The following is a 27,236-nucleotide window of genomic DNA, read 5'->3' on the forward strand; positions in this document are numbered from 1 at the left end:
TCTTATGTGTGAGAATGAAGATCAGAGAAAAGCAATTATACATATAAGGACAAAAAGGAGGAAAAATAAAACCACAGTTGCTGAAAATGGTAGATTACACAATGATGTAATGAAGGAGGAGAGGGAGGACACAGTGACGAAGAAGGTCTGGAGTCTATGTTGGGCTGATAATTGGTGACATCACTGTGCATGCATAGGTGTATTCGTTTCATACTAGCTTGGGCCGGTGCAGAAAGCACAAATAGCAGTGGTTACGTTTCATTGTGAATATTAATGAACCATGTGAATGCATATAGGAGAAACACTGTGCTCACAAAGGTGGCATGTTTAGCATTAGGCATTTAGGGAATCGATTATACCCACACACACACACACACACAGACACAGACACACATACGTACCTGATGCAGCATAGCCAGATCTGCAAATGATGAATACAATACCTACTTGTACACATAAGTAAACACCAAATTTACTGCGTGCATTGGAGTAATAGTTAGCTGAGAGGCAGATTGGTGGTCTATAGCACGCCACAGAAATAACCCAAAGCAGAAACTGTTTTTGAACAGCATATGAGTGAGAGTCTAGACACCGAGGAAAACAACCCATGCCTCCCCAGAATTTTCTCTTTGTTTCTCTCTGTTTCCCCTCAGTGACAAATAACTTAAGGAACCCAGTAGGTTTCCTCTCTCGCTCTTTCCCTCTCTCTCTGTCTCACTCTCATTTATTACCTGCACCCTCCCCCTCTCCTCTGTCTCTGTGCCTCCCTCTCTTAAGAATTTCTCCTTTAATCACCTTTTTAATTGGTCATTCCTTCATATGATCCAGTAATGGATGTAGGAGTGAGATTGGTTAGGACACAACTGTAACCTATTACGCATACACACATACACATGCTTGCACACATGCATAAAGTCACTTATGCAAACATTTAGATGAATAGACACACACATTTGTCTGCACACATGCACACACACTCCCTTGTGATGTTGACACCCTATATTAATAACAAAGAAAAACGCATTAGAATGTTTGAGTTGCCATAGCAATGCAGAAATTAATTAGCATACACAACTAAATAGCTATAGGGGATGTAAATTACTTGCCGCTTTCTTTCTCGCTGGAGACTTAACTGTGTTTGTGTGTAAATATTTGTATGTGGATATTTGTGCAGTATGTTTGTGTACTGTTTTATGCTGTGTGTGCTGATGAGGCCTCTTACTATCAGTAATAATACAGGTGTCAGATGTGATAACATCCAAGTGATGTTTTTCACACATACTCAAATTGATCTCTCCATGAAGATCTCTCTCAGCGCTATAGCTCACATTAATCACATGCTGATATTCTCTCTCTCTAAAGGCTGGTAATTGTGCAGTAGGGCCCATGTTATATTACAAAAGCTTCCGTAAACCACTTTAGTAAATAATGAATCAATCAAATAAAAAATGCACAAAACACTTGAAAAAAAAACTGAATCAAATTGTTCATGTATCATGAAACATATTTTCTCCTTTTTAATAAGGAGAAATCAAGTGTATGTGCAGTGAACACATATATACTTATGAGCATCCATGCCATCACCGTCACATGTCCTTGAATTAAAAGGACAGTCTCCACCACTTGAAGAGGGTAGTCTTTACTCTCAGGGTAGGACAGCAGGGCTGGTTCACTCATAGAGGACGAGACCGTGGCTTTACTTGCTTTGATGCGTTGCTCTGAAGAGATTTTAGTACCTTTGAAATGTTACTTCTTTGAATGGTTGCGGGTAAGTTACTCTCATGAAGCAGGGTCAGTGTGAATGTCTTCAGGCAGTCTTTGAAGCACTCCCTCAGACCATGTTGATGACGTACTTCGGCCCACCAAAGGCTATATTCATGTAGCCACTGTTTGGGATTAGCAACTATGATTAATTGGCTGTCTAAACGTTGCCTGGATTGACTTGGGTTAAGCACTGATCGGGCATTCTGCCCCACAAAGTTATATTTCCTCACCAAACACCCATAACAAACACACATATACGAAAATAGCATTGCTTGACCCATGTGTACAGTATGTGTGTAGTGGGATGTTAAACCCAATCAAAGTGAGTACAAAACATTGGAAACAGATGGTACAGACAGATCAGATCAGATCAGTCATCCTCTCTTGCAAACCTGTGGATTCTTCATTTATGCTTGATGTATATTCAAGAGGTTGTGTCTGCCGAGCTGTCTGTGAATGTGTATAAACTGTGTATACAATATGTGTATACACAAATGTGGCTTTCCCATTAACAAGCTGAGCGGGAAGAGAGCCTGGTTTTTATTAGCTGGCCATCTACATCAGTGCCCAGCTGTAGATGAAATAGTTAGTTTAAATTACTGCCTGTTTTTTCTATGTGAAAGTTGCTTGCTGGTGCCTGTTTTTAAATTATATGGCTATCCATGGTGGTGCTTGACTCTAAATGACCTGCATATAAACTCTGCTGCTTTTTTTTAAATGAGTCCATCTGCATCAGAGCTTCACTGTAAATGAGGCATTTGCTACCTCAGCTATATGTGAAAATAATCTACTTCAGTGTGTTAGCTAGCTGCCAATTAGCTAGTTGTCTGGCACCTGAATTTAGATGAGAATCTTGACTGCATTGCTTGTTAATTTCAGCTGGAAAGTATTCTATGTAAATGCCTATTTTCACATGGGATATTTGAAGGAGTAGGTGGCTGCTCACAATAAAAATACAGCGTGTTTGTTGCCATCCTCTATACTGTGTTTCCTATAACTGTCGAGTGACTGGTTGAAATATAATGTTTGGTTGAACAAACACTGTTTAGGGTGACAGTTGCCTACATTTTTTAAATTAACCATAAATGGGTTACTCATTATTGTGAGTCTAAAAAAGTCTGAAAATCTGGATATTCATCTTGGTGCCCCACTGTAAATGGGTTGCCTATTTCAATCTTGGCCTGAAAGAAAAACACACAGTGCTAATCATTGCCAGTAAGAATATGGAACCATAAGGATTTACAGTAGCCTAACAGTAACAGTGTAGTTCAGTGTAGAAGTCTAACACACTGAACTACAGAGCAAAGTTACTTTCATAGTTTTACTAAATACTGTGCATCACTGCTAAAAATTAAACACTCTCTTGTGCAGTACAGCAATCACTGAATAATACAGGGCATTTTAGTCCAGGAAGTACACTATACATACTTCAAGAACCACACAGGAAATATTCTGTTTATACTTTTGCCTAAATTTTCTCTGATCTGCCTTCGTCCTTACCAGAGATTGAGTTCCAGCTCATCTTGAGCTGTTATAACAATGTTTCTTATTGTAGATAATGTAAAGTACGATAGGTCTCTATCTCTCTCACAAATGTTTATCCCCCTTTTTCATCCTCCACCCACTTTTTCTCTATCTTTGCCTCAAACCCTCCACCCTAGCCTCTCTCTTCTACAGGATATCCCTCATCCTCCTTCTCTCCAAGTCTCTCTTTCTTTTCTCTCCCCTCTTTCCTTTCCTCTCTCCCCAGTCTCTCTCTCCCTCTCTCTCTCTCTGACAGTGATAAATTGCCTGTTGGTTTAGGTAATCCATCTTGCCATATCCCACACCTGAACACACACTCTCCGACGCCCTCTCTCTCTCCTCCCTTACTCCCCTCTTTTCCTCCTTTTTTTCCCTTCTTCCCTGCAGTGTCTTTCCATCTCAAGGTTAGCGAGGCTCACTGGGGTGGAGCTGAAGGTAAAGATCTGCCTGACAACTCCCACTTATACACATGTGCACACACACTAGGAAACAGGTGAACAATGTGAGCACAGGGACATTATGTGTACCCTTGCACACACAAACACACACATATATATATATATATATATATATATATATATATATATATATATATGTATAGGTTGTTTGTCTCTGTATGGCGGCCCTGTGATGGACTGGCAATGTGTCCAGGGTGTACCCAGCCCTCTCCCAATGCCAGCTGGGATTGGCTCCAGCCTATAAGGATAAGCAGTATGGATAATGGATGGAAGGATGGATACGTAACAATGACAATAATAACATAATAATATGTTTACCATGTTTACCATGTTCGCTATTTTAGATTAGCATGCTATCATGCTAACAGTTGCTAATAGTCAGAAAATAATTAACAAATATTTAGTCATAAACCATGGTGCACATGATGGTGGTAGATGTAAATGTAAATGGCCTGAGAAAAAAAATGCCCATTGCTAATCATTGCCAGTAAGAATATGGAACCACAAGGATTTGTAGTAGCCTAACAGTAACAGTAACAGTGTGCTACTAGAGAGTAAAGTTACCTTAATAGTTTTACTAAATACTGTGCAGAATTGCAGAAAAACACACTCTTGTGCAGTACAGCAATCACTGAATAATACAGGGCGTTTCAATCCAGGAAGTGCAGCACACATAATTCAAGAACCACACAGGATGGAGCTCATGGCACTCAAGCCAGGAGTTGAGATATTTCAGTCTGTTTTGTTGCATAAAATGTATACTGAAACACCAGAAAAAAAGGAACACCTGTACAATCTGCATTTATATTCATGCAAATATACTCACAGACCATAAAAACAGACTATCCATGTGAGAGTTTTTCTATACCAAAAAGACCATGCAAGGCAGAAAATCCCACTGACCAGAACATCAAACCAATTTGTTAGATGTTTCCCTCAGGCTTATTCAGAGGTTTTATGTGTTTTAGCATAAACCTTAAACCTCTTCAGGGTGTGCTTGAATCATCCTGCAGGCCTCTAAAACTAAAACACATTTTTAACAGTTCTATATCCATGAAAGTCAACTGAGCGTGCTTGCTCTTTTCCAGGCTTCACATTCAAACAGTGCCTCTCATTCATACATGGGATAAAGCTACTACAGTGTTTCACTGTTGGCAACTGAGCTCCTCAAAGGGAACTGGTAAGGTTTACGAGTCCTGCTCAAGAGCAGAGTTGTTATTGAGAGAGGGGAGATTTTATTCATCCAGGATTTATGTGGACATCAAACTTGGATTCAAAATTACAACCATCCCGTGACAAGCTTGCATTATCAATCCAGAAGATATGATCAGTCAGATAATGCTAAGAGGAAGTCTGCTTAAGTATGACTCCCTCTCTGACACTGTATGTAGCCTGTTGTACATTCAATAACAGATAACAGTAAACAACAACAACCATTTCAAACCCTCTAAATCGAGCCTCACAGGCTCCATCTGCTCAAGGTAATTGGAAAGTTTAACGGCTAGAGGCTATTCTCTGTGTCTGATTGAAGCACGAGCTGGGAACAAACAGCCAATTTAATTCTCTCTCTCTCTCTCTCTCTCTCTCTCTCTCTCTCTCTCTCACACACACACACACACACACACACACACACACACACACACACACACACACACACACACACGCGCCTTACTACCTTTGTGTAACCTATATGAATTATTGCCGGTCCTCTATTTTTAATACTTTCTTTCTTTCTTTCTTTCTTTCTTTCTTTCTTTCTTTCTTTCTTTCTTTCTTTCTTTCTTTCTTTCTTTCTTTAGGAGGGAAGGAAGAAAGGAAGGAAGGAAGGATAAGGAATGATGTGAGGACAGTGGGGGTGCTGCTGGGATGAGATGGATGATAAGCATTAGGAGAAAGTGGATGACATTTATGTCTATTAGTCAGTATGGGGTGAGTGACAAATTGAAAGAGAGAGAGCCTGGCGGGGTAAATATACCACTAAAGATTGTTTGCTAAGAATCAGTTTACTCAGATATTGAAATATAAACAGCCTGTGTAGTGCATCGTTTTCATAACAAACAGATGTTAAATTCCACAGGAAGTAACCACAGCCAGGTTTTTAATGTCAAGGTTTTCAAAAACATCTCCAAAAAGCCTTCATAATAACACTACAGGACTTGATCAGCAACTACTATAGCGAAGTCTGCATGGAGCAAGACTGGAAACTACAGCTTAAATGTCAGCCTTGTTCTCGTTTCACCTCCTGCCCTTTACAATGCTCTGACACAACAGACTTGCACTCCAGCTTAAAATACACAAACATACACAGACACACTGACACACACACACACACACACACACACACACATACACACCGAATTCTATCTTTGGCATTAGCCACCAGCCTCTTAACCTATATAGTTAAGCTAGGAATGTACGAGCACACACACACAAATTTTGCAGCCCAGCAGTGCAGTGTATTTAGAACAGGAATGCCATTACATTACTTGTAAAACATGAACAACTGACTGGCAGAGCCCGGGCTCTCATTTTGACCCTAAAAGGTAGGTCTGTTGCCACTGTAAGCGTGCACACACACCCTGTGGGTGTGTGTGTGTGTGTGTGTGTGTAAAGATGTAAAGATCAGGACTAAATGCATGAACCAACATAAACATCACCGACATACATGAAAGCATACATTCTAAAGTAAAGCCCTAACCCTAAATTTGTGGGTGCTCTTACTTTGAAAGTTGAAAACTTTTCACAAAGAAAATTATAGACATGCACACAGACACACACACACACACACACCCACACACACCTCAGCCTGTCAAGTGATTTTCCTAGGGTGAGATGTTGAAGATAGATGTGTTATATCTGACTATGTGATAGCCTGTGACAGTGTGTGTGTGTTTGCGCGAGTGAATGTGCATGCTTCTGTGTGATATATCAGCTTATGACAGCAGGTTGGCTAATGTTGGAAGTGTGGTTAGCAGGTCTTCAAATAAACTGCTCAGTGAGCGAGACTTCACAGTGTCACAGGGTGCTGGAGCTGGCACCTGCTACTGGAACACTAGGACATTTCCACTTTTCATCTTGGCTCCAAGTGATGGAATCAAAAACTTTTCAAACTCTGCAGAAAACACCGGAAAGAAAAATTGTCTGAACAGACACCACACCACATTTTGCACAACTGACACATAGATAGATGGATGGACAGACAAGCAGAGACATATAGACAAACAGACAGACAGACAGACAGACACAGGCAGTTAAAAAAAACGATACATGCATACATCATGCACAACTCGTAATTTAAAAGCAATGTTCCATATTGTCCTGGTCACACATTGTGTGCAATATAATGCACAAATAGAATGTCAAATTTAGTTTCCCACTCACAAAAATAGGAGTAGTCAGGAGAAGTCAGACAGGAGACAACTGCATAACTACTGTACAGTGTTCTCTACTTATTTCTGTATTGTGGAGGTGATGGAGAGGCAGTTGCCATGGCAGCTACAGATCTCATGGCAGCAGGTGCTGTTGCCACTTTCACCACCATCCAGTGTGTGTTCTTGGTAATGCACATACACACAAGCCAGTGTGTGTATGTCCATTTGTGTGTCCTCTCATGTGAACCATCAGTGTGCCTTGGTGTTTGTATGCCACTAAAACTGTGTGGGTATCTGTACACACTGTTACACACTGGGCTAGTGTGTGTTTGGGTGTGTTCACTCGTGCATGTGATTTGCCTGTTATTGCAATGTGTTGTCAGTGTGCGGGAGTGGTGGGTATGTTTGTTTTGGTCTTGGAGCCTGTGAGCTATGCAGAGGTGCTATAAATGTAAAACTGGCTCCTCTTTGTCACTGCTTTAAGTGGACCACCTTTGCTTTTTTCAATGTGTTTTTCTTTTTTTTTTTTTAACTTTTGCCTTTATTTGACAGAACAGAGTCAGGAAACAAGGATAGAAAGAGAGAAGGAGTAATAACAAATGTCCTTAGCCAGAATTAAGACAGCTTGTCCACCAGGATGTTTCATCTCATGTATGTATTTTTAACTGACTTTCCAGGAGGTCACTAAATGGGAGACATTGCTAAAAAAAAAAAAACCCCAGAAAACAACAAAAAGCAAACATTTCAAGACAGACACCATACTAATGAGAAAACATAAAAATTAATGAAAGAATTTTTCCAAAGGACAGACAGAAAAACAGACTCGAGTAATGTGTCTTTTTAATTTCTTTAAAAAAATGAACCAGTTAACAGTGACTGTAGTTTACGAATCAAAATAAAACAAACCAGCAATGGTACAGTGGCACACACTGTACAAACACTTCAAAAACACATCAATCTACTGGCTCTAATTATGTGTATTTTGCTGTTATATGTCCTAATTAATGTACAATGGCAAAGTTAAATTCATCATCTGCTGCCTTTAGGAACTGGCAAAGCTTTTGTAGCTTCTCTGGCTCTTGATAGACAGACTGCACACACAGACAGTGTGTTGATTGTGGCGGTCTACTGGCTGGGGTAGTTAGTCTAATTAAGTGTGTCCGCTCTGGGTCAGTGACTATAATGACAATGATAGCACTATTGGAAAAAAACATTCTTTTTTTCTTCCCTCTAACTACTCATTTTTATCCCTGTTCCTCATTCTCCCCTACTTCCTCCCTCTACTCCTGTAAATCTAAATCTTTTTGTTTCCCTCATTTTCCTTTCTTTCTCTAGAGCCTAATTTACCAAAAAAAAGTGTGTGTGTGGATATGTGTGTGACAGAATGAAACAGAGGGAGAAGGGTTGTGTGTTAGTGTGTCTATGATGCAGGTATCTTGAATGTAAAATGATAGAGAATGGAGGAGGAGAGTAAGTACGAGACGAGTAAAACAGTAAAAAAAAAAAAAGAAAAAAGAAAATTGTAATACTGCACAGCCACTGGCCACAACTTCATCTGGCTGGTACTGGGTTGTCTCCATAATGATGTATGTTCATCATGGTATGGATAACATGCAGTGCTGGGAAAATTCCACAGGGGTCTGTGTCGATGTAAATCTGTTCCTGCAGGATTTTAAGCACCACATTCATGCTGGTTCTACCTCGTCCCAAAGGGCCTCTGCTGGGTTAAGATCTGTAGACTGCACAGATGACTGGAGTAGAGGGGAAGTCACTCTTATGTTTATTGTCAGACACATTGTGCTTCATGATATTGTACATTATCTCACTGACAGTATATAACTGAAAATGCCTGCCACACATTGTCAAAAGTCATTTTCCCTTCGAGTATTTTTTAGTACAGATTGCTGACCATTTGAGTTTTAAAGCAGTGAAAAGCCACACAGTTTTTAACATTTTGATCCTTGAATAAACCTCCTCATTCAATGTAGTGAACTACCTGCTGATCTTTGCAGCTCAAAGATGTTATTTCCACAGTTACATATAGGCCCATCTGTTAGCTTTTGCCAGTCTCTTGACCAATTTCATCAATTATATGTTTTGGCCTAATTTGGTTGATTTTGGTTTTCTGTGTCTACCTCTGTACTCTGTAGCAGGACTGCACAATATGACCAAAATGTCATGATACATATCACAATATAGCGCATTTTCTGTAAATTCAATGAATAAATACAAAATAACCGTATGGAAAAGCCTTTTTCTTATTAAATTACGTTTTAACTTGGCATTGTGTACCTTGGGTCAAGTGTTAGCACCAACTCACAAAACCCACATTTTTTATCCACATAAATTGGGGCCATGTCTTTACAGATGTAAGTTGCAATGGCAGCAGTTATCTCCTTCCATCATGGTGATTCTTTGCCATATGGTGTCCAGTGGGCAAAAACCTTTTGCAACTTCTGAGTTTAGAGTTTGGTAAAAGATGTTAGTGGTGTTTGATTCTGGGGGGCGACCGGTCTGCAGCATAATTTGAAAAGTACAGTTTTCTGGTCTGTGTCAGACTTTTATGACCCAAACCCCAGCTATGCAACAGAGGTAGCTCCTCCTTTAGGTAAAAGCTCCTCATTTTGTCTGTGTCATATTCATTCTCTTGTTGGATATGTTTGTGTCGCTTTCATGCAATTTTCCAGCCTGCATCTGTGCCATGTGGAAGAACATGGCACGTCATACAAATGACAACATTTTTAGCAGTGATTACACGCTACTTTGATTATATGCTTTTTAAGATTTGGGTTTTATTTTACCACTGGTGTTTCTGATAAATACCCATAAATTTAGGGTTAGGGTTATTGAAAAAGAGAGGGTGCAGTAAGTCATACTAGATCCTGAGATGGTGCCTATGTACTTGCACTTGGGGTGGGTCAAATTGACATAAACCCCGTGAGAAGCTCTTCAATTCAGCCTGCATCAGCAACCCTCCTCCCCTCACATACATCCACCCATCCACACCATCTTGCTGTTATTGATGAAGCCACCTCTTTATATGGTAATGTCTTTCACACCTGAAAGGCATCAGGAGGGCATGATCGCTCCCTGTCTCTCTATCTCTCTCTCTCTCTCTCTCGCTCACAAACACACATGTAGAGTATGTGCACACACTATCACACTGACTACAGAATATATTTTCTCTTACCTCTTGCCAAAAACCCACGCGTGCACCGTAACATGCGCTATTATTCACGTGAACTTCATATATTTTCACCCTCTCTCTGCCTCTCACCAACATGCACACAGCTATGAGGAGCCCATTAACACTGATGGAGGTATGTATGCGGCTCACATCTGTCACATGTCGCTGCCGTGGCAACACCAGCTGCCGTGGTTACCGGAGGCCTGCTTCTGTGGTGTTATGGGATTTGGTTATTACAGGATAGCTAGCTACCTGTGTGCAGAAATATATCCCTCTGAGGACAGATGGAGCAATAATACTCCACCATTTGCTGACACATAAGTAGACTAATTACAGACAAACTAGTGGTTTTGGATGAAAATGACCTAATCCCAGTTTCCTGGGATTAGCTAAATTTATCATATCCACAAGTATATTAACTCCTTGTGTTTGTGGGTTGGAAGAGCATCTGAAACAGTAGTTAGACCAGTGAGCTCTAAACCTAAGTCTGTAGTTCACCTGATAGTACTACTATCCATCTTCTGATGGTGTTGAGTTGAGACTGTTTGGTCTAATCAATCTAGGGGATTGATTCAGAACTCTAAGGCTCACTCTGTCTCAAAAACTCTGACTATGCATTTGAGAAAGGAATATTCCTGCAACTAAATGTAATTATAGTTATAATCATATGTAATTGTAATTTAAACTGTCCAGAGACAGAGTGGGTGTGTGAGGGGATAACTGTTTCCTCCTGAACTCACTACAAACTCAATTCTAGCAGGTCTAAGAACATCTGTTAAGCTCTTTCCAAATTCTGACAAGCCAATACAAAGACTAACAACACCTTTACTCAATAACAGCATTTACAGCCAGAAATGTTCATTGTTGGTATGCTGTATCAAAGCTATGCTCACACTCATCATCATAATGGTTAACATTATAAAATTGTAGAAATAAAAGTGAATCAGAAAACAAAGCTGGCTTGTTTGCAAGGGTAAGCAGAGGGAGAAGGAGAGCGATACTTCTGGGTGATAACCCTTGGCTGCATTATCCAGGGAACTGACTGCTTTTATGGTGACATGCAGAAATATGTCTGGACCATAGAGAGCTTTACTTTTCTAATGTCACTGCACTGTATCTACAAATGATCCCAGCCTTACTGGTGTGTATTAAAGTTCAAAATCCATGTACTGTGGAAGCTGCTTAATCTACAGCCACATCTAGACAGACACATCAATGGGTCTGCTAATATAAACATTTTAAGTGCAGTCAGTACTCTTTACTTCATATAACATGTCCCAAAAAAAAGAAGTGCAGATGAAAGCAATCTCAATAAATCTCAAGTTGCCAGTTAGAGGTCCTCAGGGAGCGAATATATTCAAAACATGTCCTTTTTTGGCTTTATTTTTACGTCTGAAGTGGAACTGTATATGTTTCACTTTATAAACATGGATGGTTTTTACTTTCATCTGATCTGAAACAGAGACTTTACTGGTGACTAAACCACACACACACACACACACACACACACACACACACACACACACACACACACACACCAGTGACCCACTTTCCTGAGCTGAACTGGACCAACCAAAAACAGTTCACCCTCTATCCATTTATGATTTCAACGCACGCGGGTATAAGGGATGAACACACATACATAAACAGACACACAGATATACACATTAGCAGAGCAGCGACAGAGGCCTTAAGTGAGTACAGCTGTGGAGCCAGATGTACTTTTGAGTCCTTTGGTTATAAGCGTACATGCATTTTGTGTATATGTATGCATCTAAACCTATAAACCTCTGCTCATTCTAGACCCCACTGCATATTTACACAGTATCACTGTTTCCATCCATCTTCATCAGAGCTCAGAAAATAAAGTGAAGACACTGCATAGATCTAAGTGTGCAGAAATCATTTCCATCATCTTGGACCCATTGATATTTCCAGCACCTTAGCAGAAAACTGGATGGATGGAGCGGTGGCACATCCTACAATAATCTATCTTTATCTCCCCTCAGTCGCTTCATCTGTAAAGTGCCATGTCTCCTTAGAGCCACTAGGGAGCAGACTACTCATCAATGACTCAATGGGTGGATGAATAATTGATGTACTTTCTCTAAGACGTACAGTGTAATGGACAGCAAATAAGCAGTGCACAAACACTGTTCACAGCTCTAACAAACTGCAACACTAACATGCTAAATGCCTTACAAGCACAAATGAACACACTGTCACACACACGGAACTGCAGACAGAATAGCAAAATATTCAACGGTAAGACTGGTGAAGGTCATCATTAGCATAGTATTAAAAACGTGTGTGTGTGTGTGTGTGTCTGTACGTGTGTGTGAGTTACTGGCTAGCCCTAGTCAAGCATGGCCTATCATGTATTCAGATCCAAAGACAAAGACAGGGTCTACACGGTTCAAATGTGTGTGCGTGTGTGTGTGTGTGTGTGTGTGTGTGTGTGTGTGTGTGTGTGTGTTGAGGGGCTATATTGATAGGTGGTTGTGTGTTTTTATTCTATCTGCGTCTATGGGACACATATGTCCCCCTGTCCAGTGGGAATAACACTGGGTCTCATGCTGACAGCACAACAGGATGGGACACACACACACACACTCACGCACGCATGCGCGCATGTGCGCGCGCGCACACACACACACACACACACACAAACACACACACACACACACGGCTGAACTGCTGCTCTGGCACATTTGGTGAAGGAGAATCATTATTAGGTCACATTGCTTCACCAAGAACATGGGTTCAGCTTTTCCCTGACACAAAACACCTGCATGGGTCAGTTCACTGTTGTAAGGAGAAAGAAGAAGTCACAGTGCTAAAAGGAAAACCAGCCAAGAAATCCTGACTAGCTAAAAATGACTGTGCAACACTGCCCCTGCCAGGGGCACATATTTATTCCACTGACTGTGAAACTACAATGAGAATATCCAATGTCAGTCTCCATTTTCTTGTTCATACCTGAATCAGTCAAGCACAAGACAGTCAGATTTTCTTTCATTGACAAAATTCTTGAGCCAAAGAGAGATATTTAGGCTACCTCCCACAAGGAGGTTATGTTTTCAGGAGGTTATGTTATATTTTCTGTTTATTCGTCAGCAGGATTATGCAAAAAGTATGGAACTGATTTTCACCAAACTTGGTAGAGGGATGGGGTATTAAATTTGCTTAATCTACAATGTAATTAAGTTAACTACAAAGGAGAAGCTTTTATCAGCCTGAACTAAACCCAACTTCACAAATAACATTTTAATTAGTGGTCTGCCCACCGACAGTCCCCATTAACCCTCACTGTAACTGTAATAATTTCCAACTGTCATGTTCTTGCGTTAATAAGAACCCACTGTCTCCACCTCTGTCTCTTGACACTAAGTCTCTCTCTCTCTCGCTAGCTGCACTTTATCAACCCCATGGAGCATGTGTTTATTTGTTATCAATTAACTCAAAGCCTGATGGGTATTCACAACTAAAATCCAGTCAACTGCAGCAGAAGAACATCGAACCCAGAGGCAACATGTTAAAAGTTATACAGTCAAAAGCCCTGCTTTCAGAATGTTTTTTAATGCTTTCAACAAAAACTATAAGAAAACTATTTAGTGTAGAAATATTAAAAAGAAAAATGAGACATATACATGATAAACTCATATCCCACATGATTTGAGCTTCCATCATAAATCAACCTGCAACACTTTGGGCCTCACAACCTGCCTGTACTAATGGAATTGAAATTGATTATATGGACTACCCACAGAAAAAAGAAATCCCTGTCAAATAAAATTAGAAAAAGGCAGCAGTTCATATGAATTAATATCTGCTCTAAGTGGTCAGTGTCTTTCAGTAATCCATCACCTTAATTCCCTCAAAAGGAGAAAAGCAATATAGAAGAAAGTGAACTCATTGATTCTGGTGATATGATCAATGAGGTAAAATGGGAAACTTGAAGAAAAAAGTTTAAATACTCTCTTCTGTGTTTATCACTTTGTTTTTGGCACGCTGTCAGTAATTGATTAGGAGCTTCAGATACAATAATTATCCCAAATCCCAAAGGCTGTTTGGTTTCTGCTCTTTTCAACAGCTGGCCAAATGAGGTTTGGACAAATTACAGCGTCCTTAAGATTTATGAGAACAATAACTCTGACAACAAAGCATCATGGTAAGCAAGGGAATGATTAGAGGCCCAGTGTTTCATGAGCAACCATGTTAATAAGTGTTATTGTCCAAATGCCACAGTTAATGATGGAATATGTTATTTTTGGAGCCTATGCTACTGAGCATAACCAACTCACCACTGGGTAACAGTACAGGTAGCTAATAGAAAAATACATGCAAGAGAACATGACACTCACACATTCATACACAACAGAAGACAGAAGGACAAGCAGAACAATCTTGTTTTTACCTTGCTGGAATAAGGTCCAGGGATGAGCAGTTTCAGTGCTTGTCTTTTCAGCTCTGTCAGCCTAGCATTACAGTTCTCACACCATATCCCTCTTTCACTCCCAGGGGAACTTCCACTGCCTGAGGCCGGTGATCCAGTACCAAAACCCGGGGAGCCACCTAGAGAACCAGGCGATCCTGTTCCAATCCCCGGAGAGATGGTCCCCGGTGATCCAGAGAAGGACCCTGGTGAAGAGATTCCTGAGCCTGGGGACGGGGTGCCTGTGGAGCTTGGCATGGAGCCGGCACCCTCCGGGTTGGGGCGTGTGCTGGACCGGGTGGTTTCCTCATAGGCCTTTCGGTACCACGTGTCAGGGAAAAAGGAGGCAGATTTGGTCGGTGAAGTGTCAGGCATCTGTGAAAATTTAAAAAACAAAAGAAGAAATTATTAATAATTGTTGCATTTTCCATAGGGTTTGCAATTCCTGAGCCCTGCTATTGTGTATAATGGCTCAGTGGTATGGCTTCCTGGGATAAATATATGGAACGGTGCCAACACTAATGTTATCATTACTTTTATTTGTTTTTCTGTGATGACATGTCAAAGGTTTGTCATGAAAAAAAGCTATTTAAGTCTACAAAACAGGTTACACTGGGATGAGAATAAAATCATGAGGGGTTGTGGCATTTTAATTTGCATGATACAGGACCTGTCTCATGCATATTAATAGTCAAGCTATTTGCATTTTGCCTCTAAAGCAAAATAAAGATGCTTTTGCTATATCCACCTATAGCTATATTCAGTGGGCTACATATTTTGTTAAATTTAACAAATCATCCAGCATCTCTATGTCTGATAAACATATATGAAACTCAAACTGAACTCAAACTATGAAAATATTAACCTTACTCACAGCTTGCATGTGCCTGCTTAGCCTACATGCCAACAATTGATAAATGGTGAATATGAATTAATAAAAATGTAAAGCAAACTTGCAGCTAAATATACTGTACATTAAACAGTCATCTTGTGCCAATAGCACACACAGGCAATGGGCAGCCAATAGGTAGACAATGAGTCTAAACTGCCGTTAGGTTATTAAATCAAATGGTCATTCAGTTAAAAACCCACAAACAGGAAGAAATGTTAAACATTCACTGTGGTTCTACAGCCCAAGCTGAGGCAGTCAACATATCGGATGCTAAATAGGATCAAGGAAGATTCCAAGTGTAGACCTGTGTTATTTTTCCCTACTCAGACAGCCACATGGGAACATCAAATGAGCCGCAAAGGAGTTGAAAATTAGATCTTTTGCGGCTGGGTAAATCCAGTCAGAGAAGAGAGACCCATTGATGTGGTGGTAGCTTGAAAGGTTGGGCACTATAGCTACCGTAATCCCTCACAAGGACTATAATAAGGCAAAAATTGGCAGGCTGATAGGTGGGAATGCTCAATCATCTCTAAGTGAAGATGTTGGTATAATGTGAGCAAACCATGCTTTATAAATTAACACTTATAAGGCTGTAGGCATAAGGAGTGACACAGATGTGAGTATAGCTGCTTGGTTCTCACTTAGTGGTAATTTAGAGAAGTGGGAGATCTATCAGTGAAAATGCATGCCACTGTTGTAACACCAAGAGCAGCAATGTACAAAATGTGATCTTCACAAAGCAATCAATCAACAGCATGGACACAGATCTAATGAGAGCTGTCAACTTCATATTTATGTCAGCCTGAAGAGGGTGAGAAAAACTACAATTTCCTGTTAAAATGGGTGGGTGGTGTGAGCTGAAGTGCATGCAGCACTGACTGGATGATAAGTTCTTATGTTTACCGGGATTATAGCCTAGGTAACAGAGGTGTGTCCAACCCTCGGCTACTCGAATGAATAACCTACCCCATATTTTCTGCTCCGGCTGCTCACAGACCTCTCCTTGGTCCCCGACAGTGAAGTCATGTTGGAGGTGAGAGATGGGGGGGAGGAGGAGAGGAGAGGAGAGGAGAGGAGAGGAGAAAGAACCTCTGCTGCTGCGTCACATTCAAAAAGAGACCACCGGATCGATTTCAATTAACCACGCGCCCCTGCAGTTTGCTCTTCTCAATCTGGAGGCAACCTCGCGCCGCTTCCAAGTGCATGTGTAAACCGGTTACATCCCCATACCGTCTCCAACAAACAAACAAACAATTTAAAAAAAATCCTGAATGTTTTTTTCTTTTTCCGCAGGTTGTTGCTTCTAAAGAAACCCCTCGAATCACTTGCTAAAACTGGACTGAGGATTCACACAGGTCGTGCGTGAAAGCAGACCGCTCCCTGTCAACAGAGTCTGCTCTGCGCTGAATGGGGGTCTCTGCTCAACAGCGCTCCGGACTGGCATCGCACTCAGCCCTGCCTCTCTCCATCAGCTCTGCGTCTGAGGCTTGCCAGATAAAACAAAACAAAGAAGAAAAAAAAGGGGCGCAAATTCCGACGCACGGTTTAGGACTCACTGACAAAGTCACGACTCGTTAGATCGAATAAGATCTAGCATAGACCACAGCTATAAGGAGTCAGTTCCTCGCTGCTTATAGTTCAAGTGTTACTATCCGTACCCTCCTGTTGACTTCCCGAGGCTCCGCACTCTGCTGAAGCAGCAGTGGACTGAGACAGGAGAGAGGCGCACATCTGGATGAGGGCGGGGCCTCCCTGCCCCTCATCGACTACAGGCCAATACACATCCAGAGGTTCCAGCTGAGTGGCAGGTGGACTGCTGCCTGTTTGAAGTGAAAAAACTAAACTTTTATATGGAGATTTGTCACATTACTTTAGGATGTCTTTATTGGTAATGATATGTTAAACTCCTATGCACAATAAAGGACTCTTCCATGGCTATAACATTGAAGACACTAAGGTCTTGCACTGCACAATTAGAATAACACCTGGGGATATTTTACACAGATTGCAGTATTTCTAGATGGAATATATCAATTGAATTAAGAGATCCAAGCCTTAGAATAGAATAGAGTTTAAATCACTACAAAAGCTGTTGATTTTTCAACATTAACTTTTAATGGAGGAGACACCTCTGAATAAACTCACATAGTGTTTTTGGAACCTTTGTTTTGTAATAGAGAGCAGTATACGTGAGTGGTAACACAGTGCCCTCTGCTGTTGTCTTAGAGGTATTGTGAGAGACATACAGCAGAGTGAATAAAGAGCACAAAGCATCATTAACTTAAATTTTAAAAAATTTAAGTTAATGGTGCCAATATTCAGATTTCCATTTTTATAGAAAGTTTACTGTTGATTTTTGCAAATATCAAATATTTTTTGAATATCTTTAGAAAGCCACAAAAATGTTTTTCTCACACAAACTCTATTACAGAAATAAGAGGTACAATTTAGGGTAGCTGTTTGCATATTTACACTCACAGGCCTTTTTTCAATCCAATCCAATCTTATTTATTAAAAACAACACAGTTGACCAAAGTGCTGTACAAGACAGGCAGTGAAGAGGCCTGCCAAATGTATAAAGGCAATTCGTTCCAGAGTTTGGGAGCCGCAGCTGCAAATGCACATTTGACATATAGCCTAATAAATCACAGGTGTAGATAATAAAATTAATTATAACTGTATTCCACTCAGTGATTTACCTGCTGCAGTTTCAGGGTTCTGGTATTGTGCATGTTGGCTCACTGTCACACTGTCGTGGCTTATTGGGGCACTTCAATACAACAGAGCCATTGTTAATGTTATTATTAACAGCTGTGCTTATCCTGCTGTGACAAGTCCTAATGTCCTCTGTGAAAAAGGCCTTTTGGCAATTCATTGAAGGAAAGAATGCATACATGAAAAAAAAATGTGTATTGACAATTGACAACCAATGTATTATGACCATTAATAGCTTATTACAATGTAAACAGTATAACATATTACCACACTGAACAAAAGATGGCACACAGGCCTACTACTTCAGATTTATGACAATGCCTACAGATGGTTTCTAAGAACTCAGACATGTAGGTGTTGGAGTATTTATACTTGAATTTCAGATCAATATACTGTTTTGTTTTTTTTGTTTTTCTGTAATAAAGTAACCCTCTTCTAGTTATCAGTACACCTGAAACTAAGTCAGTCTAATCCTCCTTCATGACAGTTATAAAGTTCAGAAGATAATCATTTTGGAGGATGTAGTTCATGGTGCTGTTAGACTTCTATTGCACTATACTTGCAGGTCTTTCTATTATTTTGTCCACTTCACTCATATCAGTAAGGGTAGGCTTAAAACACTCTATAATGCAAATTTTTTTTTTTTTAAAGTATATTTTTTTGGGCCTTTATTGGACAGGATAGTGGAGAGAGACAGGAAATGGGGAGGCAGAGAGAGGGGGAATGACATGCAGCAAAGGCCGTCCAATGCGGGACTCGAACCGGGGCCAACTGCAGCGAGGGCTGTAGCCTCTACACATGGGGCGCCTGCTTAGACCACTACACCACACGACACCCCATCCATAATGCAATTTAAGCGTGCCACAAACTACATCACAGTTTTATCTATGTGTGCCCACACTGGCTACTAAGTGTTCATAATGTTGGTTGCTGCATTTGTAGATGTTGACTGAATTGAACATGAGTAAACACTGGCAAAGACATGGTATAAAGTTATCTGTAGGAGTGGCAGGGGGATTGAGAGGCAACAACAGACAGAATTACAGAAAAAAAGATTTTGACCTTAGAAAAACAAGGCGATATAATATTTGGGCTCTGCATATAGGATACATTGGGACTTGAGCATGTAGTTTAAACTCTCTAATAATTGTCTAATAATTCTAGTAAATCAATTATTTAATATTAATGGACAGCTATTGAGCTACTCTGAATTTCTTGATACTTTTGGCATTCCTGTTATCCCAAAGGAGTTTGCCTTGTGGAATTCTACTCCTCCTAAAGGGAACAGAAGGACCAGCTTGTTTACCAACACTTGACCTTCAGGTAACTTCAACACCTATTATCTAGCCTGCCTGATGAATACTATTTTAAGAAATCAAAAGCTTAACATATAGTTATTTTTTCAGAGAAATATTACCTGTTATGTTGTGTCCTATTGGTCTAGATTTGTTGATATCTTAAAGTGGAAAAATGTCTGGAATCTTAAATATCTGCCAAAAAAGTGAGCAAAGTTTCTTTCAAAATAATACATATTACACATTATCCTGTGAATCATTATGTTCTTAAATTCAAAAAAGACATTTGTGTACTGTTTACTGTTCATTGTGTGAAATGTAGCCCATGCTACACCTGGCAATGTCTTTTCACTAACAAACCTACCTCTTCTTTTAATTTTTTTAATTGGACAAATGATCCAATAGTTTCAAGTGTGAACGCAGCTCTGCACACGCGTCCGTCTCCTCAGCGACGTCAGCCTCCAAGAATCTGCGCTCTCCGGTACAGTAGGTGGCGGTACACGTCTTTAATGCTGGTTTACGACCCCTGAGTAGTGCCAACAAGAGGTAGTGGTAGTGTGATTGTTCACGGGGATTGTGTTACAAACTGTTGGTTTCGCTATACTGAATATTTAAACACTTAATCGCAAAGTGGAAGTCTTTTTAATCCGAAAAACTTTGTTTAGTGGTGAATCTGTGCAGTGTGTGTGAACTGACCTGGCCTGAAGTTTGGATCTAATTGTCCGAAATGTAGGCTGATTTTTAAGGTGAGTGGCTAGCTTTGTAACAGTTACTATTTCGTTTTTCCTGAGGTAAAACTTGTCAGTCACTTTCATTGTTTCATTCTTGAGACGTACACGTACCAACTGCTGGATTAAATGTTTGTTCGTGGCTGACGCTAGTGTTTACAGGAGGCGCTGAGTTACAGATGTAACTAACACGAAACTTCGATCAATAATCTTACAAACCTAAGTGTCATTAACGTTTTTTGTTGTTATATGTCACGCAATGTCTGTAAGCAATAAACAACGGCCTTTGTTTTCACTGCTCGATATTTTTGTGGGTACGTTTGTTTACTAGCATGCTAACGTAAACTAAATGTAGTTACGGTGCAGCTTGTTTGCTAGCAGCCCGGTAATGTTAAAGTTGTATCACCTCTGGCAAACCACAATGTTAGCTTGCAGCTCGTGTTGTAATGTGTTCAAGTGCATTAGTTAAATAATACAACCTAGTTGTTATGCTGGTTTAGCTTGGCATATGGCGTTATGTTTTTAATTGCTAAATACTTTAATGCGTGGTCTTCTGTGAAAACCTGTGCAGAAATGTTTCCTGCAGAAACGTGGTGAAGGAGGTAATGTTGTAAATGTGATGTAATGTTCAATAAACATTACTGAGCTGTGTTTTAATTTGCGAGGCATGTTTCGATCTGGTTTCCGTGGCGACAGGCTTTACCGTACGTCCAATTTGCCTGAGGTAGGCAGATGCACATAATGACTGTGGTGTGACACACAGTGTCTACATGGTCTAACAGCAAAGCGAAAGTAGTTCTAGTTAAGGTCCAAATGTTGAACAGTATTTTCTAACCGTTCCCTCTCTTTCCTGCCATACAGCTGCCAATCGTTTTACTTGTCTTAGCCCTGGCAGCAGCGCTAGAGACTCACCTCTCCAGGTGGAGGAAATTTGCTTTGACACATGACACAAGGGACCCAATGAACTCAAGGGAAATCTTTTCAGCAACATGACTACACCAACAATAAAAGGTAACATGTAATCTTATTATTCGCTTTCTGAATTTTGTAAGCAATTATAAAGCATTTGGTTGTCCGCTAAATCTGGGTTCTTCAAAAAAAAATTCACATATTAAGCAACTCCAAATGACAGTATAGATATGATTGTGAATGATCTTTCAGGTGGACTTCGGAAAACAAGAAAAAGGGAACCTGAGAAGACATCAGCGAAGAAAGTCATCTCAGACACTGTTTCATCTCCAGTCACAGAGGAATCAAATGCTGTGCCAGGCAGTGGTTTTGGACTTCGGAAAACAAGAAAAAGGGAACCTAAGAAGACATCAGCAAAGAAAGTCACCTCAGACACTGTTTCATCTCCAGTCACAGAGGAGTCGAATGCTGTGCCAGGCAGTGATTTTGCCATAGACAGCCAGTCCTCGGCATGTTTCTTACAAAGTACTCCAAAAAGAGGCAGGAGACAAACAGGACGGACACAAGAGGCCTGCCAGACCTCCACACCAGTGCACAGCTCCTCCACTGATAACCTGTCCAGTATATCCTCAAAGTCCCTTCCTGGAGCAAAACAAGCAGAGCTGGAATACACGGAAATCATCACTCAGTTAAAGGTATTTGATCATATCTTTACTGATAAATATTGTCTGTGCATTTTACCCAGACTTTTCATCATCCACAGCTTTCAGTCATATTATTGAAGTCCTTTAACATCTGTTCTGTTGCAGACATCAGAGGTAGATTCGCCATGCCTCGAATCAAAATCTCGAAGCAAATGCAAGAGGGGTTATTCTTGCCAGCCAAGACAAGTCAGAAAAAGGGTGACAAAGGAGCAAACACAGACCTGCAGTAAAACCAAGCGTCCACAAACCAAGTGCCAGCCCAGCAAGAAGCGGAAGATTGAGACAAGGAATTTACAGAAGGATACCACCTCTCTGTCATCCAAACGCCCTAGACCAAGATTTGAACTGAAGAAGCTTGATGTAGAAGAACAAGGTATTGTCTTCTTAGGATCAACATAATGCTTTTAAGCACTGCCCACAGATTCACTCACATTTTTAAATCATTCAGGTTTGTAAATGTGTCTGCTCTAATTTTGTATAATTGCTTCCTCTATACCCCCCAAACCAACAACAAGACGAGTCTTTGCTGTCTTCAGATCTATCAATAGAGCTGAGTCATGATGAGGAGCAGCTGCCATCTTTGTCTTTCCAGGAAGATGAGGAAAGTGATGAGGAGGAGCTACCAAGCTTCTTGGTGCAGATGGACAAAAGTGAGGGTATACAGTGATCGAATGCAAATAACCTCTTTGAGGACTGTATATGGAGTGAATAATGTGTACATAATATCTATCTTAAGTGGATTGTTTATACCTGTGTCTTTCAGAGTCCCTTTCCATTACAGAAGGAGCGTTTGTGTGGTGCAAATTTAGAAATTATCCGTTTTGGCCTGCATTGGTGAGTGTGTATCATCGATTTCTCAAAAGCACATGCTTTGATATATGTTTTTAGAAGGAACAATGCACAATTTCTCACTAACATTTATAAAATCAACAATTTATCTCATTAGAGAAGCTTGAACTAGTGAATTTCAAGCCTCAATGGTTTAAAATGTTTAAAATCCATATTATTCTTCTCTGCAGGTAAAAAGTGTGAACCGTAAGCAGAAAAAATCCAGCATCATATTCATTGATGACCCGATGATTCAGAAAAAGAAAGGGTAAGAAATAGAATGTATTTTCTCTCACTGCTTTGCAGGTTAATGCTTCTGCACTTTTAAGTTTGTAAAATTTCCTTTATTGTCTGATGTGATATTACTTTATTTAAACCTACTTTAATTAAACCTGACTGCACGCATCAAGATGTTAATGTCCAAATTGCTGGCACAATTTCAGATCTTCAGGAACTTAGTTTTTAGTTGTTTGTTTTGTTGAAGGTTTTCTGTGGCTCTGAAAACCCTGAAGCCTTTTGACTGTGCAGAAGCTGATCAGCTGGTGGTAAGAATTTCTCACAAATTATACAATCAATTTTCTGATTTCTGATTTTCTGAAAACATTATTTGACACTGTGGCAGAGTAATTCTGTCTTTCATGTTGGTTTTGTCATAGTGTAAAGCCAAAGAAAAGTATGATGCTGCAATTGCGTGGTCCTTGGATCTCATAGCAGACTATAGAATACGTATTGGTATGTATTGTCCATTTGATGCTTACGCAGAAACAGATATGGGACACTGATATTTACATGCATTTCATGTAAACCATGTTGTTCAGATACAACAGAATTATTGGCAGTATTAACCATGTCTTTGTCTTTGTAGCATGCGGCTCATTTTCTGGCTCCTTCATTGAGTACTTTGCTCATGGCATGAGTAAGTTTCATTGTATGACATTCATTTAGAGGCTACTTAAGTACACCTGCAGCCCCACTGGGTCCTGACGATGCTCTTCACTGTTGGTTTTTAACTATTCCAGGCCATCCAGTGAGGCGTATGTATCCGCAGGCAGCCTCAGAGAGACTAACCATCACCAGTGATTCAATGTTGGAGGAACTGGGTGACAATCATAAGGAGGACAGCTCTATTGAACAGTCGGAAGAGGTCAGCAGGAGTTCGAAGAGGCTACTGCCAGACCGGACTCATGCAGCCCACAACCGCGCTAATGAAAAGCTCGTACATTTCATCGTCAAGCAGCGTATGGTGGAAGGACGCCTCCTGGTATGATTAATGAAGCCTCTTGTTTTGCTATGTTGCTAAAGTAGTTCTTGGATGAAGTAAACACTTTATCAATATAATTTTACTCCAGATTCATGTTGGTAAGCCTTTCACTCAGAAACAATATGATGTGCCATTCTAGTTGTATACTGTAAAAAAGTAGTATTACCACTGGATGTTTTACATGGAGGTATACTCCAGCTAGATGCCATTCATTACAATGTTATCTGACAAGATGAACCAGTTCTACATGTTAAACTATCACCCATGATTTGAATGAATCATTAGAAAAATTTCTTCCATGTCCCGCCAATGTTTTTCATGTAATAAGAAACACATTTTAATGTGTGTACAATGGACATGAATATATCACATTTCAGCTTTTTAGCATGTAACTTTAACATTACAAGGCCAGTTAGTAATTTACATTGACCATTCAGCTTTTTCATCACAGCAAATATTACTGGGCAAAAAACATCCTCAACATGAAAGCAACAACAAAAGGGATCTTAATCAACTATGAATATTATTCACATAAATATACAAAGATATCCCAAAATAAATGCATAAGTCGAGATCGATTGCATGAAAGCACGGTGTGACCCATGGTTTTTGGGTAAAACTGCTGTAAAACAACCGTTCCTGCAAAGTGATTAGTACATATCCTGGTTTAAAAAACAAAACAAAAATAAAGAAACATTCCAAACCCATAGCTACAAAGTAAGATTAGAAGTACAGATTAGAAGTATTGTTGATAACTTCTGAAGGCACTTAACAATTAGACTACATTAAGGTAAATTTGATGTCTGATGTCTTTGTGAATACAGCCTCACAATGAGTATCCGGAATGTTGACCTCAATTCAGACGGGAGTTTTTGCAAATTACAAATTGCAGTTCGCCCTCCCCAATCAATATGTAACTTGCAAGAGCTCAACCAGTTTTGCAAAGACAAATGGGTGCCCCAAGGTGTACAAAGCTCAAACAAACGTAGACATGGGTGAATATTTACGAGAGCAATAAATCTGTTTTACATTCCTACATATGTTAATTTGTTTTATATTTGTCATAGGGGTCTCTGTTGTCGATCAGTGTAAGAGAATACACTATGAGATTTTAATGTTATGATACAATAAGGGATCAAAAAACTAAATGTGGTTGATGTTTTTAATAGGTATATAGTATGATGGACTAAAAAAGAGCACGTAAGACGATGAAGATAGATGGATGAATAAATCCACCCTTACCATATCAATCTCTTTACAGGCTGTGATCCGTGGGCAGGAGCAGTCCAGATGGCTGCACTCCTTTCTGAGGGCCAAACGGAGACAGGTGGTGAACATATACCTGGAAGATGACCAGCAGTTAGACCAGGTCTACTGGTACCTAAATGAGGTCTATGCATCAGCCATGGCAACTGCTCCTTTCCTGGCTAAGGTGAAATCCATGGAACGTGTCCCCTTTGTCCTGGATGTGCTTCTTCCTGAGGTGAGCTTAAGGTTTCATCAGCACTCATTTGTGTTATTATGCCTCCACACTGGCAACAGCCAGGGCCAAAGAGATTATGTTTTCCAGTTGTCCATTGTCCATCCCGTTCTTGTGAATGCAATATCTCAGTAATGCCTTGAGGGAACTTCCAAATTTGGCACAAACATTCATACTTGGACTCAAGGATGAACTGATTCAAGGTCACTGTGACCTCACAAGGCACGTTTTTAGCCATAACTTACAAATTCATATACTAATTATGACACAATTTAACACCAATGTCTAATAGGATAACATGATGAAGCAATGACATTTTATGTCATCATAATGTTCTGCAAAAACACTGTTGGCCATCATTCAATGCTGTAATTCAGGAAGGGGAGGTTATGACCATATTTCCTGCAACTTGGCTGGTTGGTGGAAGAATACAGACGAGGCAGTCATTCTAGTTTTTGTCTAATATAGTATCTTATGTTGTGTTGTCTGCTATGCAGTTCACTGTTTATGTAGCGCAGGTGTTGTAATATTATTGTCTTTCTATCCAGGCCATCATCTATGCCATAGCTGGTGTGGACAATGTCTCACTAAAAAAGGCAGAGGAAAAGTACCTAAAAGGACGATGTATAAGCAACAGGTAAGAGTTAAACCATTAAAGGAATTTTTACACTAAATACAAAATATGATCTGTGATTTTTTTTTCTTTCTTTTTTCAGAGAAAGACAGGAGTTTGACTTGATGATTGAGCGGGAGATAAGAAAAAAATCACAGCATCAGAACACTGCACGTGCATTATTCTCTGACCCCATCAGTTAGAGGACTGAGTATTATAAAAATGGATTTTGTTATTGTTCTTTTTTTTCCCCAAATTGTTTATAGATAATGTAGCCATCTCTGTGTGCCTTGCAATCCATGATAATTCACAGTGCACTGACTCAGTTTTCCTTTGCATTTTGTAACACTGTACATGTAAGTATTGGGTTTCAAATCGAAAAAGCTGTTCAAAATGTGAATCAAGAAAATATGGTTTCAAAATGTCAATCGTAATCATGCTTTAGCTTTAATAATAAGACTCTCGCACAATAAAGGATGGACATGTGCCAAATAAAAAAATGCATTTAAATACAAGCTGTCATCATCACAACATAAGGTGATACATGAGCTAAGCAGCACAGTTACCAGGGGGTCTCAGGACAAAAGTGAGCCAATGAAAACATTCCTGTCCACTCAAAATCATGCTGTAAATTTTCAGATATGCATGCTTAATCAGTGTATTGAACTTTTTCCATGTGTGTAATGTAATTGCATGAAAATCAGCTGTAGCTGACTCCTGAAAGTACCTAGTGTTATTGAAAAGAAATTGGTTATTTTTCGTCATACAGTAATTGTTTTGGTTACGACAGGTACCCTCTTTGAACTATTACACCTGCAGAGGTACACTACAAGAAACGCATATGTTGCAAAACATTGCAGACATACTGTGGCTGGACCAAACTCAACACATCACCTTACTGTTGACACTGATGTTGGGTAGAAAGGTACCAATTATGTTCCAACAACATAAAAAATCATAAAGTGCTGAGGAGAGCTTTAGGTCTGAAGGTGAAAAAAGCTGTCAACAGCAAAAGGATCTACTTCCTGTGGTGGAATTAAGGACTGACTTAAAAAAAAAAAGAAAAGAAAGA

At 39.9% G+C, this 27,236-nt stretch overlaps 2 protein-coding genes across 3 annotated transcripts in view; one reads left to right on the forward strand and one right to left on the reverse strand.

Moving 5' to 3' along the window:
* Positions 1-17,248, reverse strand: part of kif26ba (kinesin family member 26Ba) — a 78,437-nt gene extending 61,189 nt beyond the window's left edge. The window contains exons 1-2 of the mRNA XM_023425003.2: positions 16,598-17,248; positions 14,722-15,114 (exon numbers count right to left, since the gene is read on the reverse strand). Coding sequence (XP_023280771.1) covers positions 14,722-15,114; positions 16,598-16,657 — 453 coding nt within the window. The 5' untranslated portion in view covers positions 16,658-17,248. The remainder of the gene's footprint in view (positions 1-14,721; positions 15,115-16,597) is intronic.
* Positions 17,249-20,167: 2,919 nt separating this feature from the next.
* LOC111668820 (putative PWWP domain-containing DNA repair factor 4) lies at positions 20,168-26,664 on the forward strand. 2 transcript variants are annotated; one of them, XM_023424958.2, is made up of 14 exons: positions 20,168-20,387; positions 21,231-21,380; positions 21,531-21,973; positions 22,088-22,355; positions 22,498-22,632; positions 22,746-22,816; positions 23,002-23,078; positions 23,295-23,355; positions 23,467-23,542; positions 23,676-23,726; positions 23,830-24,071; positions 25,333-25,554; positions 26,100-26,188; positions 26,268-26,664. In XM_023424958.2, the coding sequence occupies exons 2-14, from the start codon at positions 21,359-21,361 to the stop codon at positions 26,365-26,367; spliced, it is 1,857 nt and encodes a 618-aa protein (XP_023280726.1). In that variant the 5' UTR covers positions 20,168-20,387; positions 21,231-21,358; the 3' UTR covers positions 26,368-26,664. The 2 variants fall into 2 exon arrangements, with proteins under 2 accessions (XP_023280726.1, XP_023280727.1); XM_023424959.2 differs by having other exon boundaries at positions 22,519-22,632.
* The last annotated feature ends 572 nt before the right edge of the window (positions 26,665-27,236 follow it).

The sequence above is a fragment of the Seriola lalandi genome, unplaced genomic scaffold (assembly GCF_002814215.2).
Source record: "Seriola lalandi dorsalis isolate HSWRI2012SDOR001 ecotype SW California unplaced genomic scaffold, Sedor1 jcf7180002054763, whole genome shotgun sequence".
Lineage (NCBI taxonomy): Eukaryota > Metazoa > Chordata > Actinopteri > Carangiformes > Carangidae > Seriola > Seriola lalandi.